The following is an 18158-nucleotide window of genomic DNA, read 5'->3' on the forward strand; positions in this document are numbered from 1 at the left end:
TTGTGTGGGATCTACTGCTCCAGCTGGTTCCTTGTAAATCTATGGGGCCTGATGGGATTCATCAAAGAATCCTCAAAGAACTAGCTGATGTCATTGCAAACCTTCTCTCTTTCTGAGAGATCTTAGGAATCTGGAAAGGTCCCAGCTTGACTGGAAGCTGGTAAACATTTTCCCGATTTTCAAGCAGGAGGACCCTGAAACTACAGGCCTGTCAGTCTCACTTTAGTACCCAGTAAAATCATAGAAGAGATTGTTCTGGGAGGTATTGGAAAACACCTGTAGTACAACACAGTCATTGGTCACAGCCAGCACACCTTCATGAGGGGAAAAAACCTGACTTTCTTCTACAACAGTGTAACCCACCTAGCTAATCTAGTAAAGCCAGTAGATGTAATCTTTTTAGACTTCAGCAAAGCTTTTGATACTGTCTCTCACAGTATCCTTCTGGATAAAATGTCCAGCACATAGCTGGATAACTATGTTACACAATGGGTGAGCAACTGGCTCACAGGTTGGGTATGAAGAATTATAGTGAGTGGGGTAACATCAGACTGGTGACTGGTCACTAGTGGGGTTGCCCAGGGCTCCTCAACATCTTCATTAATGATCTGGATGCAGGACTCAAAAGGATACTACGTAAGTTTGCAAATGCCATAAATCAAGAGAAGCTGTTGACTCCCTCGAGGGCAGAGAGGCCCTGCAGAGAGACCTTGACAAATTAGAGATGGGCAATCACCAACCATACGAAGTTTAGCAAGGGCAAGTGCTGGAGTCTGTACCTGGGATGGGACAATCCAGGATGTATGTACAGACAGTGGAATGAGATGCTGGAGAGCTGTGCCGTGGAAAGGGACTTGGGGTCCTGATCGATGGCAAGTTGAATATGAGTCAGCAGTGCCCTGGCAGCCAGGAGGGCCAACTGTGTCCTGGGGGGCATCAAGCAAAGCATCGCCAGCCAGTCAAGGGAGGGGATTGTCCCACTCTGCTCTGCACTGGTGCAGCCTCACTTTGAATATTGTGTGCAGTTTTGGGTACTGCAATATAGGAAAGATATTAAGCCATTAGAGAGCATCCAAAGGAGGGCAACGAGGATGGTGAAGGGTCTGGAGGGGAAGCCATATGAGGAGTAGCTGAGGCCACTTGATTTGTTCAGTCTGGAGGAGACTGAGGGGAGACCTCTTTGTGATCTTCAACATCCTCATAAGGGGAAGCAGAGGGACAATTACCATTCTCTTCACTCTTGTGACCGGTGACAGGATTTGAGGAAATGGCATGAACCTGAGTCAGGGAGGTTTAGGTTAGATATCATGAAAAGGTTTTTCACTAGAGGATGGCTGAACACTGAAACAGCCTCCCTAGGGCAGTGGTTCCAGCACCAAGCCTGACAAAATTAAAAAAGCTTTTGGACAACACTCCCAGGCACATGGTATGACTCTCGGGTTGTTCTGTGCAGCACCAGGAGTTGGACTTAATGATCATAACAGGTTGAAAAAAAAAATATTCCTTAATGTGTATTAAACTGGATCATGCCTTGCTTGAAAACAAAGAGAGTGTGGAGTCTTCCTCACTGGAGATATTCAAGAACCATCTGGATGCAATCCTGTACCATGTTCTCTAGGGTGACCCTGCTTGAGCAGGGAGGTTGGACCAGATGCCCCACTGTGGTCCCTTCCAACCTTACCCATTCTGTGAAAGGGTCTCTGAATGAAACAAGCAGGAAAGTAGAATATTATAGGTTCTAATAGAAAACAAGGGTTTTTCAAACCTCAGGGTTTCAGATTATCTCATGGTGTTCAACAGAAAAAAAAGTACAGTTTGGGAAGTGTGCAACTTCCTACTAAGGTATTCCTCTGTAGGAGGGGTATAAAGCTTTAATGGTGCTTAGGATATGTAGCTGTAGCTGGAGCCATTCTGTAATAAATAACCTTAAAACTCCTCTTAAAAACAGTGAAGTTCATCCACACAAGAGTCCTGGAGCAGGCCTTTCCCCTAACTAAATTACAGAATAGCTTTGACAATGTGGATGTGACTCAAAAGGACAAAGCCTGGCAGCACAAGCAGATGACCATAGTAAAATATTTACTGCAAGGCAGGAAGAATATGGCAGGCAACATTCCTTGTCATTTTGTGCCCATATCACAATGGAGCTGTGTGCAAATGTTATAATTAAATACTGCTCACTCTCTTGGAAACAACAAAGTGGATTCAAAAACTCTGGGAGAAGAGCAGTATTGAGCACAGTCAGTAGCTGGATTGATCCTCATGGCTTCATGATCTTCATTTGTGCTTTATAGATCCTTGGTAGATTCCAAGCTCCTTGAAATAGATCCATAAAAGGATAACCAAGGAAACCGACATCAGCTGTGTAAACTTTTAAGGAAGGCCTTCACACCGTATCTGGAATATATATAGAAGTGGTGATTAGGAAAAAAAAAAAAGAAAACCACTGGACTAATCTAAAAGGACTTGCCAGATCCCAGCACAAATACTGCCCAGCAGTTGTAGTGTACTGCCAGAAGCTTAAAAAAAAAAAATCTTCTCTCTTTTATGTTCATCCTCACTAAGGAGGCATCCATTCTCTTCTCTTACCCTTTAAAATGGCAAAGCGACAAGAAAATAAGACCTGGTTATTGTGCTTAATTACTGTAATCTGGAGGTGAAAACTATGTTTACTCTTTAATAGTGTTACACTTGGGAAAAGAAAAAGCAGAAGTGAAAAAAAAATGACGAAAGCGTGGATTTACTTGAAGGCAGCCATGGCTTCTCTTTGTGCTGTTTTGCAGTACGTGCGCTCTGCACTGCGAGAAAGTACCAGTTCTTCCTCATCAGCAAAATGGCTGCAGGTGCCCTATCCTGGGTGTTTTAAAGAAAAATGTGTGCTTGAAGCATTGTTAAGTGTATGGTGCTGTGGGATTTGGTTGCTTTTGGGGTAGTGTGGATTTTTTTTAGGATATTTGTTACAAAAACTCCATGCAACTCTTGAGTGATGTTAGCAGTGACTGGAAGGCATGCCTGGCACTGAGGGTAATTTCCAGCATTGTCTTCTGCTGGATAAGGGCATTACAGGGTGGGTGCTCCCACGGTGGGCACTGCAGCCTTGGGGCTGGGTGGGACCCCAAGGTGCAGTGGTGGGCCTGGCTGGCAGTTGTGGAAAGCTGCTCGGCAGGGGATAGAGTTTGTCCATGGGAGACCATGGAAGCTGTGCTCAGGAGAGGCCTGTGTTCTGCCAGGATGAGTTTCTCTGTGGTTAAACACAGTGGAAAAATGGGAAGGGGAAAGAAGGGACCTTGGGGAAATCTTTTGGACAAGAAGGTCTAGGCCTATGGGGGCAGAGCCCAGGCCCCTGGGAGCACAGTGGGGTGAAGGCTACTGTTCACACAGTCACAGAATTACAGAATCAATCAGGTTGGAAAAGACCTCTCAGATCATTGAGTCTAACCTCTGACTGAACACCACCATGTCAGCTAGACTGTGCCACTCAGTGCCACATCCAGTCTTTCCTTAAACATGTCTAGGGACAGTGACTCCACCACCTCCCTGGCCAGCCCATTGCAGTGTATAATTACCCCTTCTGTGAAGAAATTTTTCCTTATGTCCAACCAGAACCTCCCCTGGTGCAGCTTAAGACCACGTCCTCTCGTCCTGTTGCTGGTTGCCTGGGAGAAGAGGTAGACCCCCGCTTGGCTACACCCTCCTTTCAGGCAGTTGTAGAGAGTGACGAGGTCACCCCTGAGCCTCCTCTTCAGCCCACCCGTGTGCGGTGGGATGTGACAGCCGGCAGGGTGTCAGGGTGCCGGTTCCACAGCAGCGGGGCGGTGTGCGGGGGGCAGGAGGCCGGTGCCGCGGTTCCTGACAGCCGCGCCGGCGGTCCCGGGCGCGGGGCGGGGCGGGGCCGTGTTTACATCCGTGCCCGCCGCACGCTGCCGCCGCTCCGCGCGCTCCCATTGGCGGCCCCGCCGCGGCCCCGCCCCGGGGCGGGCAGGCCGAGCCCCGCGGGGCGCGCGCGGCCGCCGGCGGAGCCGCCGCCGTCCCGGCGGGACGCGGGGCCGGTGGAGCGGAGCGGGGCGATGGTGCCGGGTGTGCCCTGGGAGACGGAGAGGTGCCAGGGCAGCGGGAGGCAGCGGGCGGCGGCAGCGGTGGCAGCGCTCCTCCCGGCGCTGCCTGCCGCTCTCCCGGGACGCTTCTGCCGGGAGAGACGGGGCGGGCGAGCGGGACGCGGAGTGTCCCGGGGGCTGCGGGGGTCGGCGCGGCCCCGCGGCCCAGGGGCGGCGCTGGGGCGAGCGGGGCGCGGGCGGGCAGGGGAGCCGCCTGCCGCCCTCGCACATGCGCAGCGCGGGCCCGGCGCGCTATATAGCGGGTTGGCGCCGGCGCCAGCTGAGCAGTGCGGCCCGGGCGGCAGCGACAGAGGTGCGCGGGGTACTGTCGGGAGGGACGGGGGGTGGCTGGCGTGGCGATAATAACGATAGTGATGCTAACGCTGATGGTGGTGGTTAGAATGGTGGTGATGATGGTAGTAGTGGTGGTGGCGGTACCGGCAGACCCGGTGCCGGTGTTGGGGGATGTCAGGGGCGCACTGGCGGCGGCGCGGGGCAGTGACTGGGATTGATGAGGCGGGAGCGGTGAGGCGGGAGCAGTGACCGGGAGCAGTAAGGCGGGCTGCCTGCTCGCCCGCCCGCCCCGGCAGCGTTTTGGAGGGAGAGTGTCTGAGGAGAGCGGGCTGGGGGAGGATGTCCCCACGAGCGGCCCCATCCACAGGGGGCCGTGAGCGGCGATGGCCCGGGCGAGCGCACCCGGCGGGAGCAGCGCGGGGTGCCGGCGGGATCCCGCCATCGGCTGCCCCGCGCCCTTCTCGGAGAGCCCCGCGGGGGGCGGGCTGCCCGGTTTTGGAGGGAGCCGGGCGCGCTGGGGGCGGGGATGCCGGCCGAGCCGCTTGGCGGGCTGACCCCGACCGCCGCCCGCGCTGCACCCTGCTGGTCCCCGCTTCCCCGCCTCCGCCCTCGGAGTGGGGTGCCCGTGGGGACACCCCCTCACAGCCCCAGTCCCCGCCTCGGAGGGTCCCTGTGAGGGGTGTCTTGGCAGGGGGTGGGTGTCCCGCGTGTAAGGCGCCGTCCCGGCAGCCCCTTCCTTCCCCCTCAGGTTTTGGAGGGAGCCGCACTCGCAGTCAGGCGGGAGCGCGGGGGGGGCGGGGCGGTGGCCCTGTCCCCTCACACGTCCCCTCAGCACTCTCAGGAGCGGGTGGGTGCTGGATCGGCCCCGCGGGAGGGGGAGCGCAGGAGGGCGGCGGTGCCCCCCGCCCAGCCTGATCCCGGCAAGGCCGCCGCCGCCTCCCCGCTCGCTGGAAATTGGCGCGGAACCGGCGCGGCGGGAGCGCGGGCGGCGCCCGGCCCGGCCCGTCCCAGCGCGGCACCGCCAACCCGGCAGGTGTGGGGGAGAATCCACCCGGGGGAGCGGCAGCACCGGCAAAACCTGTGTCTGTGGGGGTACCTGGAATGGAGGGTGGGGAGGAGTGGAGGGGGTCACAGCCCCGTGGACCCCCCACATCCTCTTGTGTGGGAGATGTCCCTTTATAACTTCCTCCACACCCCCATCCAGCCTGAGTCACACTGGCCACTGGCACACCTGGGCACCCTGCAGCAGGACGTGGAGCCGTGTGTGGTTATATACCACAGTCATGCTCTGCTCAGGGGTTCCTGAGGCCGGTAGAGTACTTGTGCCCTTCTGTTTGAGCTGTGTAAACCGTGTTGCTTTTTGTGATGAGTTCATGATGCAAAGTAGGGAACTTGGTCTTAGTTTTGTATGATACACTATCTGAGCTCATCTTATTCCTTTGATCCAGGTAGAGATCTTAAAACCCAAAGAAGATGTCAAGACGCAGGTAAGCTGTTAGTGTTGTGCCAAGATTATCTGTACTCATCCAACAACTGCTGCTCTCCCAATGTCTAATGTCTTTTTCTCTTCACAGTAGCCGTTTGCAAGCCAAGCAGCAGCAGCCACTGTCCTGTCAAGAAGAGTCTCCACAAGAACTAAAAACACTAGACTATCTCCAGACCAGAAAAAGGAGAACAGCAGAGGTGACCTATTTGGGCAACTTGAAAAGTTTAATAATACTGAAAGTTCTCCAGTGCATTTGGATGGGACAGTCTTTACTCTGCCAAGTTATAAAGTGGGACGGGGTAGCAAAAGTTTGCCTGAGCTCTAGAGGTGGGTGTGCTGCTCACTGTCAGTGTATTGATGTGTGTCTCTTCTCAGCAGGAGATTAAGAAAAGAGAAGATGGAAAAATTGCTAAAAAACATCAATATGAGATTAAGGTAATTCAATCCTGAATACCAGATCAAACTAGGTGAGGGACTCCATCTGGTTTATGTTGATGGGTGTGAAATCATGCATTTGACACCAGAAAGTATTGAATAGGGGAAGTTTGTATCTTCAGATATTAAAAAGCTGTGGGAGCTTAGCACCTCTTTAAATGTTTTTGCCTTTTTTACATGAGACTTTGTTGCAGATAAAGGATCCTTCAATGTAAAAACCACTGCAGAGTAGGTTAGGTGTAAAAGAATAAATCCAGATATTTCAGAACAATTCCATATGCAGAGCAGATAAGGCCTAGAGGCAAGTCTAAACAAGATCATTGCACTTGTTTTAACTTTAGGTGTGGTTTCACGGCCATTTAGTTGTCTCATAACCATGCAGGCTGTCTTTACTTTCATTTAACAGTTCTTTTGATTATTTAAATCAATTTAGGAATCTGTTTTCACTAACACGGGCTACTCTTAAAATAAGTGAGGGGCTTTACAGACATTTATTTTAAAGCTGATTAGTAAAATAATATAAGTTTCTCTTGCAAACAATCTTGTTTGCAGTTTGTAAAGTAAATGAGACTTAACAGCTCTGGTGAAGTGAAACTCTTCTGATTGTGGGGCTATCTTTGTAAACCTTGAGTAGGAAAAAATGCTGTGTAAGTACATCAGCTGTACTTGGAGTGAAACTGCGTGTCACAACTTACCTTTGCTGAAAGGGAGAAATACTGCTTTCCTGTCTCCTTCTGGATAGCTGGCCATGCACTGCATCCCCTGCCTTGCTCTGTTTTTGGTTCTCTTTGAATGAAGCAGTATGCAGGTTCAGTTAATGTTTTGCCACATTAGTGAGTTGAATCAACCCAGCAGAGGGTCTGACAAACATCAAAGCTGACCAAAGAAGGAAGGGGTGGACTTGGGCAGTGAGGACCACAGGAGAGAAGGAGGAGTAGGACCTCCCTTTTCTCTGGGCTGCACCTTAAGGTCAATTCTGCTGGAATATGTAACTTCACTCTTGGGATACTGAAGTCTGGCTATAAATGGGTTTGGATATACTAAGGGAATCCTGTGTAGTTTACCTTGCAAGTCAACTATATAGGAAAAGTTTCTGTGTTCAGAGGCTGTTGTTGCCATTCTTTATGAATGGGATTTCTCCCCCAACTCCACACAATTAAAGTTCTGTGTCACCATTTTGAAGGTTGTCAGCCACTACAACATTGCATGTGCTCCTTGGATTTGATATCTCCTTACTTGTATTGGTTATGTAGAGCCAAATAAGTGTTAGTGAAACAGGTTATAGTTAACTACAGTAATCTAGAATTCCTTCTCTGAGGCTTTCTGCATGAATACCTTTGCACTTCTTTCCTTTTGAGTCATTGCATCCCATATTTGGCATTTGCAGGCTGAGAGGTATTAACAGCCGCTGCTTGCTTAGTGGGTATCTAGCTCTGGAGCTGAGATGGGTGGCTCCTCTCTGGAGCACTTAATTGGAAGATAACAAGTTGCTGAATTTCCACTGAGAGACAGTAGAACCTCCACCCTCTCCTTTCTTTTCCCTCTGAGTAGATAAGTAGATAGGACTAGCAACCTACAGTCTTCTGTTTTAGTACCAATGAGTATCTTTGCCTTTTGTACTGTAACTGAGCAACTCAAGCAACAAATAGGTTACTTGTGGGTTCATGAACTAAAGATGGTTGTCTCTGTCAAAGCTGAGTTCCCCAAATCCATCAAATCTGTTTATACATGTTCCCTCTTTACTGTGAAACGTTTTATTGGCATTTGATTTGTCTTTCTTGGTTTCGGTGCCTGAATTGATACTGAGATCCAAAAAGACTAACATACTTTACATATATTGCTGTTACTATAATCTACTTCGTGCCTTTCTTACTCTCACAGTAAAACCAGCATTTTAAAGATACCTTGTTTGTTTTGCAGAGTTGTTGGCCGCCCACGATAACTGGAGGCATCTCGCCTTGCATAATTATTGAAACACCTCACAAAGAATCAGTAACCACTGACTTCTCAAGATTCAAAAAGTACAGGTTCAGTAACCTCTTCATAAATCCGTCGCCTTTGCCTGAACTCAAGTAAGTTTACTGGATGCAGTAGTTGTTGATGTTTTATCAAATATGCTAAACTACTGCAATAAAATCTGTTGCATTGTGCTTGTATAATACACACCTCTGCTTGTCTCCTCAATCCACAAAAAATTCAATGTCTCAAAAAAAAGATAGACATTTTGTTGTTTTTTTTTTTTTTTTCCTGATCTTATCTTATCTTACCAGGCAAATAATTTTTGTCTTTCAAAGCTGTTCTTTTATAACTTAACACTGGAGACTCCAAGTGGTTAAGAGGCACATAATGGTTAAACTAAACTTTTTCAGTACTATTAGAACTGAGTGACCAAAAAATATGAAGCAAAATTTTCACTGAGAACTTTAAAATGTTCAGATAAACTTGTGGCAATATCACAAGTAGCTTGCTAATGCAGTGCAGTATGCTTAGTGCAGTCACAATTCTAGAAAGCTTCCCTTCTGCAGAGGAGTAGATTATATGACTAAATCATAGTTTTCAGTTTCAGAATTTCTTAGACATTCAGGTGTGTTAGATGAGTATCAGCTGCTATTTGTATCAGCCTGGGGTTTAAAGAAAGAGGTGGTAAATTTACTGCAATGTATTAGGGAAAACTTCTGCTGAGGTGAATGAGAAAAGAAGCAGAATGTGAAGCATTACTTTAAGAGAAACTTTCTAGATACACTTTGTTTTTTTTTGTTCTGGCCAAAACTTGATCAGAACTGGGAGATGTTTTTTTTTTGTTCTGGCCAAAACTTGATCAGAACTGGGAGATGCTGCCTGTTGATGTTTTGCCTCAAAGACATGGTCAGATACAGAATTCCATGCAAGGTGTTTAATCCTCTTGTTGATAGGCATCTGGTAAAGCTGACCTCCATCCTTTCTGATAAGCTGAATAAGAGGATAATTTACTTTTCCTGACTTCTTCACACTTCCCTAATTGCTGTAGGAAGATCGTAATTGATTTCTCAATGCTTGCTTGCTTAAACTGGGGGACTTGTGCATTAAACAAACAAGTATTTAACTTATGATGACAGAATGAAACTGATGTGGTTTAGAATTTGTAGGCAATACCTGTGGTCAGCTCTGTCTCTCTACTTCTGCTTGGGGAAAGGTAAATATAAAGCTCCGAAAATTTCAGTAGGAAATCATAATTTCACTGGTTAACACACTGTCCCTCTTAGTACCTGCAGCATGAGAAGTACATCTAAGAAAAAACCGATATCAATTAATAACAAATACAAAGAAACCATATTGATGATATGGGCATCATCTTCCCAAGTAGACTGGAGTGCAAATAAATGTTAGCAATAAACAGGAACTCAGTTTTCCCCTCAGTAGCCTGCTTCTGAGCCTTGAAGTAGGCTAGGCAATAAAGGGATGGATGAGTGACTTTTAAATACCATCTGTAAATGTTTTTTTCAAACTAAACTGGACCAACTTCATGTATGTCTTTATCTTTCTTAGGGAGGGGATGTGTTACCTTTTTTTATGGGGGAGGGTTTGGTTTTATCTCGCTCTTTGAACAGCAACCCAACTAGGCAAAATAGGAAACTACCTGCATGTGCAACTTTGGGGGGCACATGTTCAGGTTTAATGTCTGTTCTATAGAACTGGACTTGCTGATGATCTTCGCAGGCTGCTGCTGTGGTGGTGTAAAATGTCCCAGGTATACCTGCAGTTTTGCGATTACCGTAAAGATCTTGTAGTATGTGGAACTTTTGTTTCCGAATGTCTGTAAACAACAAATAGTGTTTTTATTCTCCTTCTGTGAGCTGAATATATACTTAATAATGCTTTGTGTAATTCTATTCTATAGCTGGGGAAACTCCAAAGATATCTGGCTGAACATCCTGATGAAGGAGAACAGATACGCTCACTGCAAACACTTCACGTCACTACATTCCAGTTTGCAGCCTCACATGAGATCGATACTGTTGGACTGGCTCTTGGAGGTGTGTTCTTTTAGTTACTTTGCCATGTGTTGTGCCTGTGAAGTAGGCAGGTAGAAGCACAGCTTTTATATAAATATCTAATACCAACATGTTCTGTTATGAAAAAATGGCAAAACTGTTTTGCAACAGAACCAGTGACTGCTTCTGATCCCCTTGGTGAGCTACATCCAGGCCTTCCCTGGCAGGAGATGCTGAATGTTCCACACAGGACAGTGAGCAATAGTACTTAACTTTTGCCCTTGCCATACTACTTCTTGCAAGGGAGAGAAATCTAATTTTGAGACTTGTAGTGAAATTGCTATAGACAGACCACGTATGGAACTCTGACTTTACGTGTTAGACTGTATCTAAGCCATGAAACATCTGTATCGAGGACTTGAGTTATCACCCTGTCCCTGTCAAGAGCTTCTGAGTGTCAGCCCCTGGTGCTATTTACTGACTCCATAGGGAATTTTTAATTGTATCATATGAAGAGAGCAGAAGAAAGTAGTACATCAGTGGCTGAGAGCTGAAGGTTCTTGATATAGACAGATCCCTATGTGAAAGGTCTACAAATAAATCATATCCATATTCTGATCTAATTGGTTTACTTAAGACTATTCCAGTTGTCCAATAAAAGCTCTCAATCTTGACAGCCTATGTGAAGGAGTATCAGTGTTGTAAATAGAAAGTTATGGTTTGGAGGTGTTTCCAAGAACTTTATATTGAGCGAATTCAGTCACCACTGCCAAAAGCAATCTTTGCCTGATGCAATCCTTGCCCATCAGCAGAAGAGTCCTTGCAGGATTATCAATTCCACATCAAGTATTCCAAGGAAGCAGATGTTACGGTGGCACTCTCACTGTCTTGGTGGAGCAACCAGTGCTAAGAGCAGGGAATTTCAAGAAAAAGGAAAGTTGTTTTGTTTTAATAATATGGACTGAATACAAAAACTATTCTAGTTGTGTGCTTCTACTTCCTCTAAAGTGTAATTTACATACTACCATTACATTGGTTTGTTGCACTTTTTCTGAAGTCTTGAACTGTTAGGAAATCACCCAGTTTCCAAACAAGAATGTCAGCAAGGGCCTTGCTGTTGTCTAGTTTGGTGGTTCAACACGCCGCAGTGGATTTAAATCCCAGCAACTCCTAACACTGTCTTCTGTAATATTATAACTGAGATATTGTTTAATGTTTGGACAACACACTTTTACAATAAGCATTATTATGTTTGGACAATACACTTTTACAATAATGATGCCATTTATTTAAGGGTGGGCCTGGTCTGTACAGTTGTGGTTCTGAATCTTCTTTGTAACAAATAACATCAGAGTAGCACAGCAATTGGCAAATATTATATCAGGTCTAAAAGAATGGGCTGTGCTGTTTCTGCCAACCAGTTGAATTTTTGGTGGTCAGGAAGGGTTTTAATTTGCAAATGAGCCTCCAACCTTATCTTGGGAAATAGCTAATAGTATCCAAGTAAAATAATGAAGCACTTAGGATCTATTTCTTGGATATTCTTTTCTGTTCCTGTTCTTTACTGCATGTAGATTGTAAGTAATTTATAGATATCTAACTGTTTTCTAGTTGTGGAAGGGATATAGAGTTGCAGATAAGATGCATTTGTGGTAGTCCCACCCAAATTCAATTAGAGATTATATGAAAAGGTAGAGCTCCCCCTAAGATCTCCAGGCCTGGGCAGTCTCCTCGCCCTTTTTGTTGAACTGACATTTGAAACACTTTGATACAATGCGAGTATTAAAAGTTCTCCCTGCCAGGGAAACACGCACTGGGATGGAGCAGATGGCTGCTCTTGTAGTTTTGTTCCTGCTTAGTGAGGCCATCAGTGAACCTGAGGGGCTGCAGGCAGCGCTCCTGGCCTGCCAGCAGAGGCCCCTCCAGCAGCAGCTTCCAGGCTCCTTTGCCGTAGAGCCAAAGACTTCAATTTTTTTTAGTGGTTCTACCCTGGGACAGACCTACTAGGAATACAGGGAGGATTTGCTCACTGACTTCAACTTGAGGTTTGAGCCCTTAGTATTCTTAATCTAGCTAATTTGTGTGTGTGTGTGCACATTGCGGTTTTGTTGGGTTTTTCCCCTCAACAAGGCTTTGAGTGAAAAACTGTACGCATTTTTAGGAAAAATGATTGCTGTTTAAATTGGAAAAAGTATTTTTTCAAAGTATGTTAGTATATCATAGGCAATTTGTGTTTGGATGGGAGCAATGGGAAATACCTTTTCCAACCCCATACTAACCATTGCATCCTTCCACACTTAAGTATATGATGGTTTGTGTGTGCAAAAAATGAAATAGTGCACACTGTGTTTTGCTATTAAAGCTTGAATGCTCCAATGTGTGTACACAGAGTTTTATAACAGAAAATTGAATTGTTTTCTTTTTTCCTGTTGTAGGTGTGTGAGGTGTATGCACTCCACCGGGAAACCTTCTATCTAGCTCAAGACTTTTTTGATAGATTCATGTTGACACAAAAGAACATTAACAAGAGCATGCTTCAGCTCATAGGAATTACCTCATTATTCATTGCCTCCAAACTTGAGGTAAGAATCTCTCTTACAGGGAGGATATTGAATTTGGAGTAACTAAAAGGACAGTGATAACATTTATTTCTTCTGTCTGAATCTTTTGAACTTGATAGTGTATGTACAATACTGAGGGTCAGAAGGGGAAATTTTTTTGTCTTCCTTCAGCTGTGCATATGTCAATCTCTTGGAGTGTAGTCTTTGTCCTCCCTTTCCTGAGCAGCAGGGAAGGAGACCACATAAACTTAAAAGGCATGCAAACGTGCTAGAAGTAGCTTTGTTTTGTTTTGTCTTGTCTTTTTTTCAAATATACAGCAGTTGGCAAACAGTCTCAGGAATGGGTGTGGGACTTGAACAAAACCAAGCCTAAATCTCAATCTGCCTGTACATCAGGCTGATATCCTTATAAACCCATTTAGTGGAGTTTTAGTCTTTTAAAGTGCAGCAATGGTGACATGTTACATTGTGTGCTACAGCTCCGAGCCAGGAGCATATTTTTGTGTAGTGCATGGTAGGCCAGGCTGAGCAGAACACTTGAGATATTACGTTTTAATACTGGGAATCCCCAGATCTCACTGTTATTCCCAATGCTAAGGTTCTGTGCTACCTGTCCTAAGGAAGTGTGTGGGGCTGTAGAGTGGCCACAGAGCCAGCTGGTATAGGAGGAATTTTGCTGGCACACTCTCTTTTACTAACACACCTAGCTATGCTTGGTCTCAGCTGGCATGACTGGGTTGGCAAATTTCCTTGTTAACCATCTCTGCAGTATGGATTTTGCCAGTTAGAGTGGCTGGCATTTTCTCTCATCTTTCTCTAGCTTTTTAATTTTTTTTTTTAATCTGCGCAACTACCTCAGCACCGACGTTGCAGGTAACCTGTAGTAGCCACCCATTTCTAGCACAGCAGTGTCCTGTACCAGAATTAGGATGGTGCATGTTTTCACATCAGTTGGAATGACTGAGTAGAAAGAGTATAAATGAAAGGGAATTCTGATTGCTTGGTCAGCATTTATTTCCCCAAAAGCTAAAAGAGATGCTATAACTCCATTGTGTTTTACAACATATTAAAAAACAAGTAGGTTATATGTTATCTCCTCATCCTGTGAGTTTCAGGTTACCTCACACATGAGAAAAACACTGTAGCATAAGAAATGTTAACATGTTGATAGGGACAGAAAAGTATTTGCCAGTATTTTCTCAGTCTTTCTTAGAACTGTAAGACACTCTAATCTTCATTTTCCCTCCCCTCTCTCCCTTTAAAGGAAATCTATGCTCCTAAAATACAGGAATTTGCTTACGTCACTGATGGTGCTTGCAGTGAAGATGATATTGTAAGAATGGAACTTATTATGTTAAAGGTAATAACTTAGCTGTGTTTTTAAGTGCTGGTTGGAAGACTGTCCAGCTGAGCCTTGTGTTTTAATGTCACTTATTTGCTTAGAAAGAGAACACGTTCAGTACGTCCCTGTTTCTGTTGTATGTGCAGTGGACCTCTGAAGCCCCTGGCTGGGGTACAGTCCCTGACTGTGAGAAGTCAAGCAGGTTTCTCATGCTTGTATGAACATAAAGGCTCTTACTGGGGCAGGCTAGAAGGCTGTCAGTGTAATGCACTGCGCTTTCCAAGGTCCCTTGCTGTCCAGGAACTGGGGTCTCTAGAGAGCCAGGCAAAGACCTGATACTACTCAGTGCCCCTCATGTTGGCAAGGATCCATCCTTACCAGCATAGAACTCTTTGTAAATCTATTCTTCCTTAACAGATATGAGCTGCAGGTTCAGGCAGCTAGCCTGAAGGCTTGAGAATATACTCTTTAACTTCCCAGCTTCTGAATGGGGAAGGTACACAAGATCCAACTGCAAAGGCATAGGGATACATGTTTGTGCTGATCGTAGCAAACCCTGTTCAAAAAGCAGTGAGAATGCAATCTAAAGTGACTGTACTTGAAACTGTACATGATCATTAGGGTCTTTTAACGATCTGTGCAATAATCTCAGAAGGAGGGGTATGTGAAGAAGTCAGAGCAGAAAACTATCCTCAAGTGGTTTAAGGCACTTAACTGTTTGGTAAATATTTGCAGGCTTTAAAATGGGAACTCTGTCCAGTGACAATTGTCTCCTGGCTGAACCTCTATCTTCAAGTGGATGCTCTGAAGGATGTTCCAAAAGTGCTGCTACCTCAGTATTCTCAGGAAAAATTCATTCAGATAGCACAGGTAGGTACTAAACTGTTGGAAAGTGCTTCTTGGAGTGATGACAAGAAAAACTTAACATTACACCTCAAAAGCCATGAAAGGAAGTGTTCCCTTGTTTACACTCACCTGTTACTTTTTAAGGAATGTGCAAGTTTGACTCTACCACCGAAGTTCATACTCAGTTTTGAGGACAAGCACCCCTGTTTCTTGTCTCCCTGCTTCACATATTTTAAAATTTTACTGTACCCTGGAAAAATAAAAATCTCTGTTATTTTTTTAATTACTATACACTGCAGCATTCTGTAAACAGCAGCAACAGCTCTGAGAGGACCCTACAGAAAGTTGGTTGTTTTTAACTGTGTTGCCATTAACTGTGTTTCTGTGTAATTGCTGTGAAGGCAGCCTGGGGAGTGTTTTGTCTGTTTTGTGTGTGGTTCAGTTTGCATGGGCATGTATTGTGCCTAATCTCAGGTTTACTGAAGCTGAGTAGCTCAGTGATGTAAATACCACACTAGGTAGTGTTTAAATTTATGAAAGTATTTTCCTGGAGCTCAACCCTGTTCCAGGGCAGAACCTGTAGGAATGTGTATGCATAGCCATCTCTGACACAGGATTATGCTAAAGTATCAGCTGTTAAAATTTGTTACTCTTCATTTCCTCAGCTTTTAGATCTGTGTATTCTGGATGTGAATTCTTTGGATTTCCAGTACAGAACACTAGCTGCTGCAGCGCTCTGCCACTATACCTCAATTGAAATAGTTAAGAAAGCTTCAGGTAAGACACAGCTATAAAGCTTGGCCTTGTTGAGCAGGGAATTCTGGAAGCTATCACAGGCCCAAGGCAGCTGGAGTGTATTGGTTTACCAGACTGCCAAAGAGCAAAAGCTACAGGGACACTAATAGTTTGTTCTGTGGGTTTCTTTTCCCCCTAATTTCACTTCCTACCATTTCAGATGTTACAAAGACTCAAAAAAGAAGGACACCCCTTCAGAAGTGCAGTCTTTGCTAAGGAAATGAGGCAGATTTACTGTTCTTGGTTTTGGGATAATACTTGCTCTATTATTTCCCATTATTTGAGGGATCATTAGCTATATATTTGGCTACTTTTTGTCCTAAAATGTAGTTCCCAAGCAGTCATTTCTCTCAGCAGCACCCAGTGTATATTTTTATAGCATGACCCAGAACATTCTGTTGAAGCTGAAAGTTGCTTCAGCCTTCCCTGGAAAGCACCAAGAACCCTTGTGACCTGCACTCACCATCCTTAGCCACTACCCTTTCATGTAACAAGCATAAGAAAATGCTGCCAGTTTCTGGGAGGATGCTTCTGAATTTCTATCTGCACTATTATTTATTGTTTTTTTAAACTTATGGCCATTTTGGAACACTGCAACTCCTTCATAATGTTTAAATATATTCCTGTGTCCTATTCCCTAGGCTTAGATTGGGAGAACATTTCAGAGTGTGTAGAATGGATGGTTCCTTTTGTGAATGTGGCAAAAAGATTCCCTGTGAAGCTTAAGAATTTTAAGAAGGTTGCAGCAGAAGATCGACATAATATCCAGACACACACAAATTACTTGGACATGCTGGTAGGTGGTCTATGGATGTGCAGTTCAGACAGCTGAGGGTACATTACACATCCCTTCTCCCTGCTCACACCTGGCCTGGCTCCCCTCAGCCAGTGTGGTCAGATGTGCCCAACTACCAGTGATGCTGTAAACAACATGTGTTTTACTGTAACATTCCCAGGCCATAAGCAAACACTTGGATTACCAGTACTGGAGAGGTGTTCCTAAGATAATAATCTTTACTTCATTGTGTAATGTCACCTTGGCTTTACTCAGTATCCTAACTCTGGAGTACTTGAATTGTATGAGAGGTGTGAGGTAGCACTGCTGACTAGTGACACAAAAGAGCCGACCTTGTGGTGGGTACTAACTGGTGTCTTCTTCCCCCCACTCACAGGAAGAAGTGAACAGTGGAGTAGTGTCCACTGCCCCAGGTCAGTTATCGCCCCTGTCAACAGGTGGAATAATAACCCCTCCCAAAAGCACAGAGAAGAAATGAAATACAAACATCATTAACGGATTCAGAAACAGGACTTGGTGCTTCAGAACAAGACCACACTAAAGGTGACTCACGTTCTTTACTGCTATTCAAGACTTTGGCAGTAAAAGATGCAGCAGGAAATTGAGACCAGCATCATCCTTGAGACTTGACAAAAAGAGTTCAGCTGAGCATTCCACTCTGCTGTCACAGGAGCCCGGACCACCTTGGTCCATTATGACACAACTTAGTTTAATTCTCACCATTCCTAACTTATTAATTTCAAGAACTTTTTTAATAGTGCCTAGTGGCAAAATTGGTCCACTCAGCTTACATGTCACACTTGCTTTAATTTGGGCTAAATGTGCAGGAGAACTTATTGACAGCTTGTACCGATTACCACTTCGTGACTTGTTCTTTTTCTTCTCTTGCTAAGGTCAGAGCTCACTGCCTGTCAGTTAGTCCCCCAGCTCAGGTGCAGTATTACAGAGGCCCGTGGGTAAGCAGTTTATGTCTGAAACCACTCTGCCGGTGCAGTACGGTGTAGCCAGCCTTGTATCAAATTCCAGCTCCACAGGAGGCTGATAAATTTATGGCAGCCATTTAAGCCTGCCATAAACTGTGGTTTTAATGTTATCACTGACCTCAGGTAAGAGTATCAGCAAAGGACCTGCTGCTGAAGTAACCATAACTGGAAGTACAGTCCTGGAAGGAAGGAGTTCTGTCCTATACGAGCCAGCCACCAACTTGCAAAAAGAACATAATAAGAAGTGGAGAAGGTATGGAATAAAGTGAGCTGCAGGTACTCTACAACCACTCCCGTCATAGGAACAGTATTTTAAACTGTGGAGCTGTAAGTTATCAGTGTTTTATAAACAGCATTAACTACTGTGTTTTTCTTGGAATATTCACTACCTCTGAGTCACTTCTGTGATGAAGGGCAGTACTGGGAAAGATGGGTATCAGTCCTCCTCCCTCTTTCATGATGCTCCTACCTGTGCCTCATGTCCAGGGACAAGTGTTACATGACACTGAGCAGCCCCTGAAGCTGCACTAGAGCATCAGGTGCCACCCACATCCA

General features: G+C 45.4%; 2 protein-coding genes across 9 annotated transcripts; one reads left to right on the top strand and one right to left on the bottom strand.

The window, feature by feature from the left end:
- Positions 1-3723: 3723 nt before the first annotated feature.
- Positions 3724-5541, bottom strand: LOC108508713 (basic proline-rich protein-like). The gene has a single exon (XM_017837733.1). The coding sequence runs from the start codon at positions 5539-5541 to the stop codon at positions 3724-3726; it is 1818 nt and encodes a 605-aa protein (XP_017693222.1).
- On the top strand, positions 4021-17657 carry CCNE2 (cyclin E2). 8 transcript variants are annotated; one of them, XM_017837743.1, is made up of 12 exons: positions 4021-4099; positions 5837-5875; positions 5963-6071; positions 6250-6309; positions 8230-8381; positions 10187-10322; positions 12716-12862; positions 14106-14201; positions 14919-15053; positions 15695-15806; positions 16466-16620; positions 16997-17657. In XM_017837743.1, exons 2-12 carry the CDS (start codon positions 5862-5864, stop codon positions 17096-17098), a joined length of 1218 nt encoding a protein of 405 aa, XP_017693232.1. In that variant the 5' UTR covers positions 4021-4099; positions 5837-5861; the 3' UTR covers positions 17099-17657. The 8 variants fall into 8 exon arrangements, with proteins under 8 accessions (XP_017693232.1, XP_017693237.1, XP_017693236.1 ...); XM_017837748.1 differs by having other exon boundaries at positions 4054-4099; positions 5966-6071; XM_017837747.1 differs by lacking the exon at positions 4021-4099 and adding an exon at positions 4353-4407 and having other exon boundaries at positions 5966-6071.
- The last annotated feature ends 501 nt before the right edge of the window (positions 17658-18158 follow it).

The sequence above is a fragment of the Lepidothrix coronata genome, unplaced genomic scaffold (assembly GCF_001604755.1).
Source record: "Lepidothrix coronata isolate B3197 unplaced genomic scaffold, Lepidothrix_coronata-1.0 Scaffold309, whole genome shotgun sequence".
Lineage (NCBI taxonomy): Eukaryota > Metazoa > Chordata > Aves > Passeriformes > Pipridae > Lepidothrix > Lepidothrix coronata.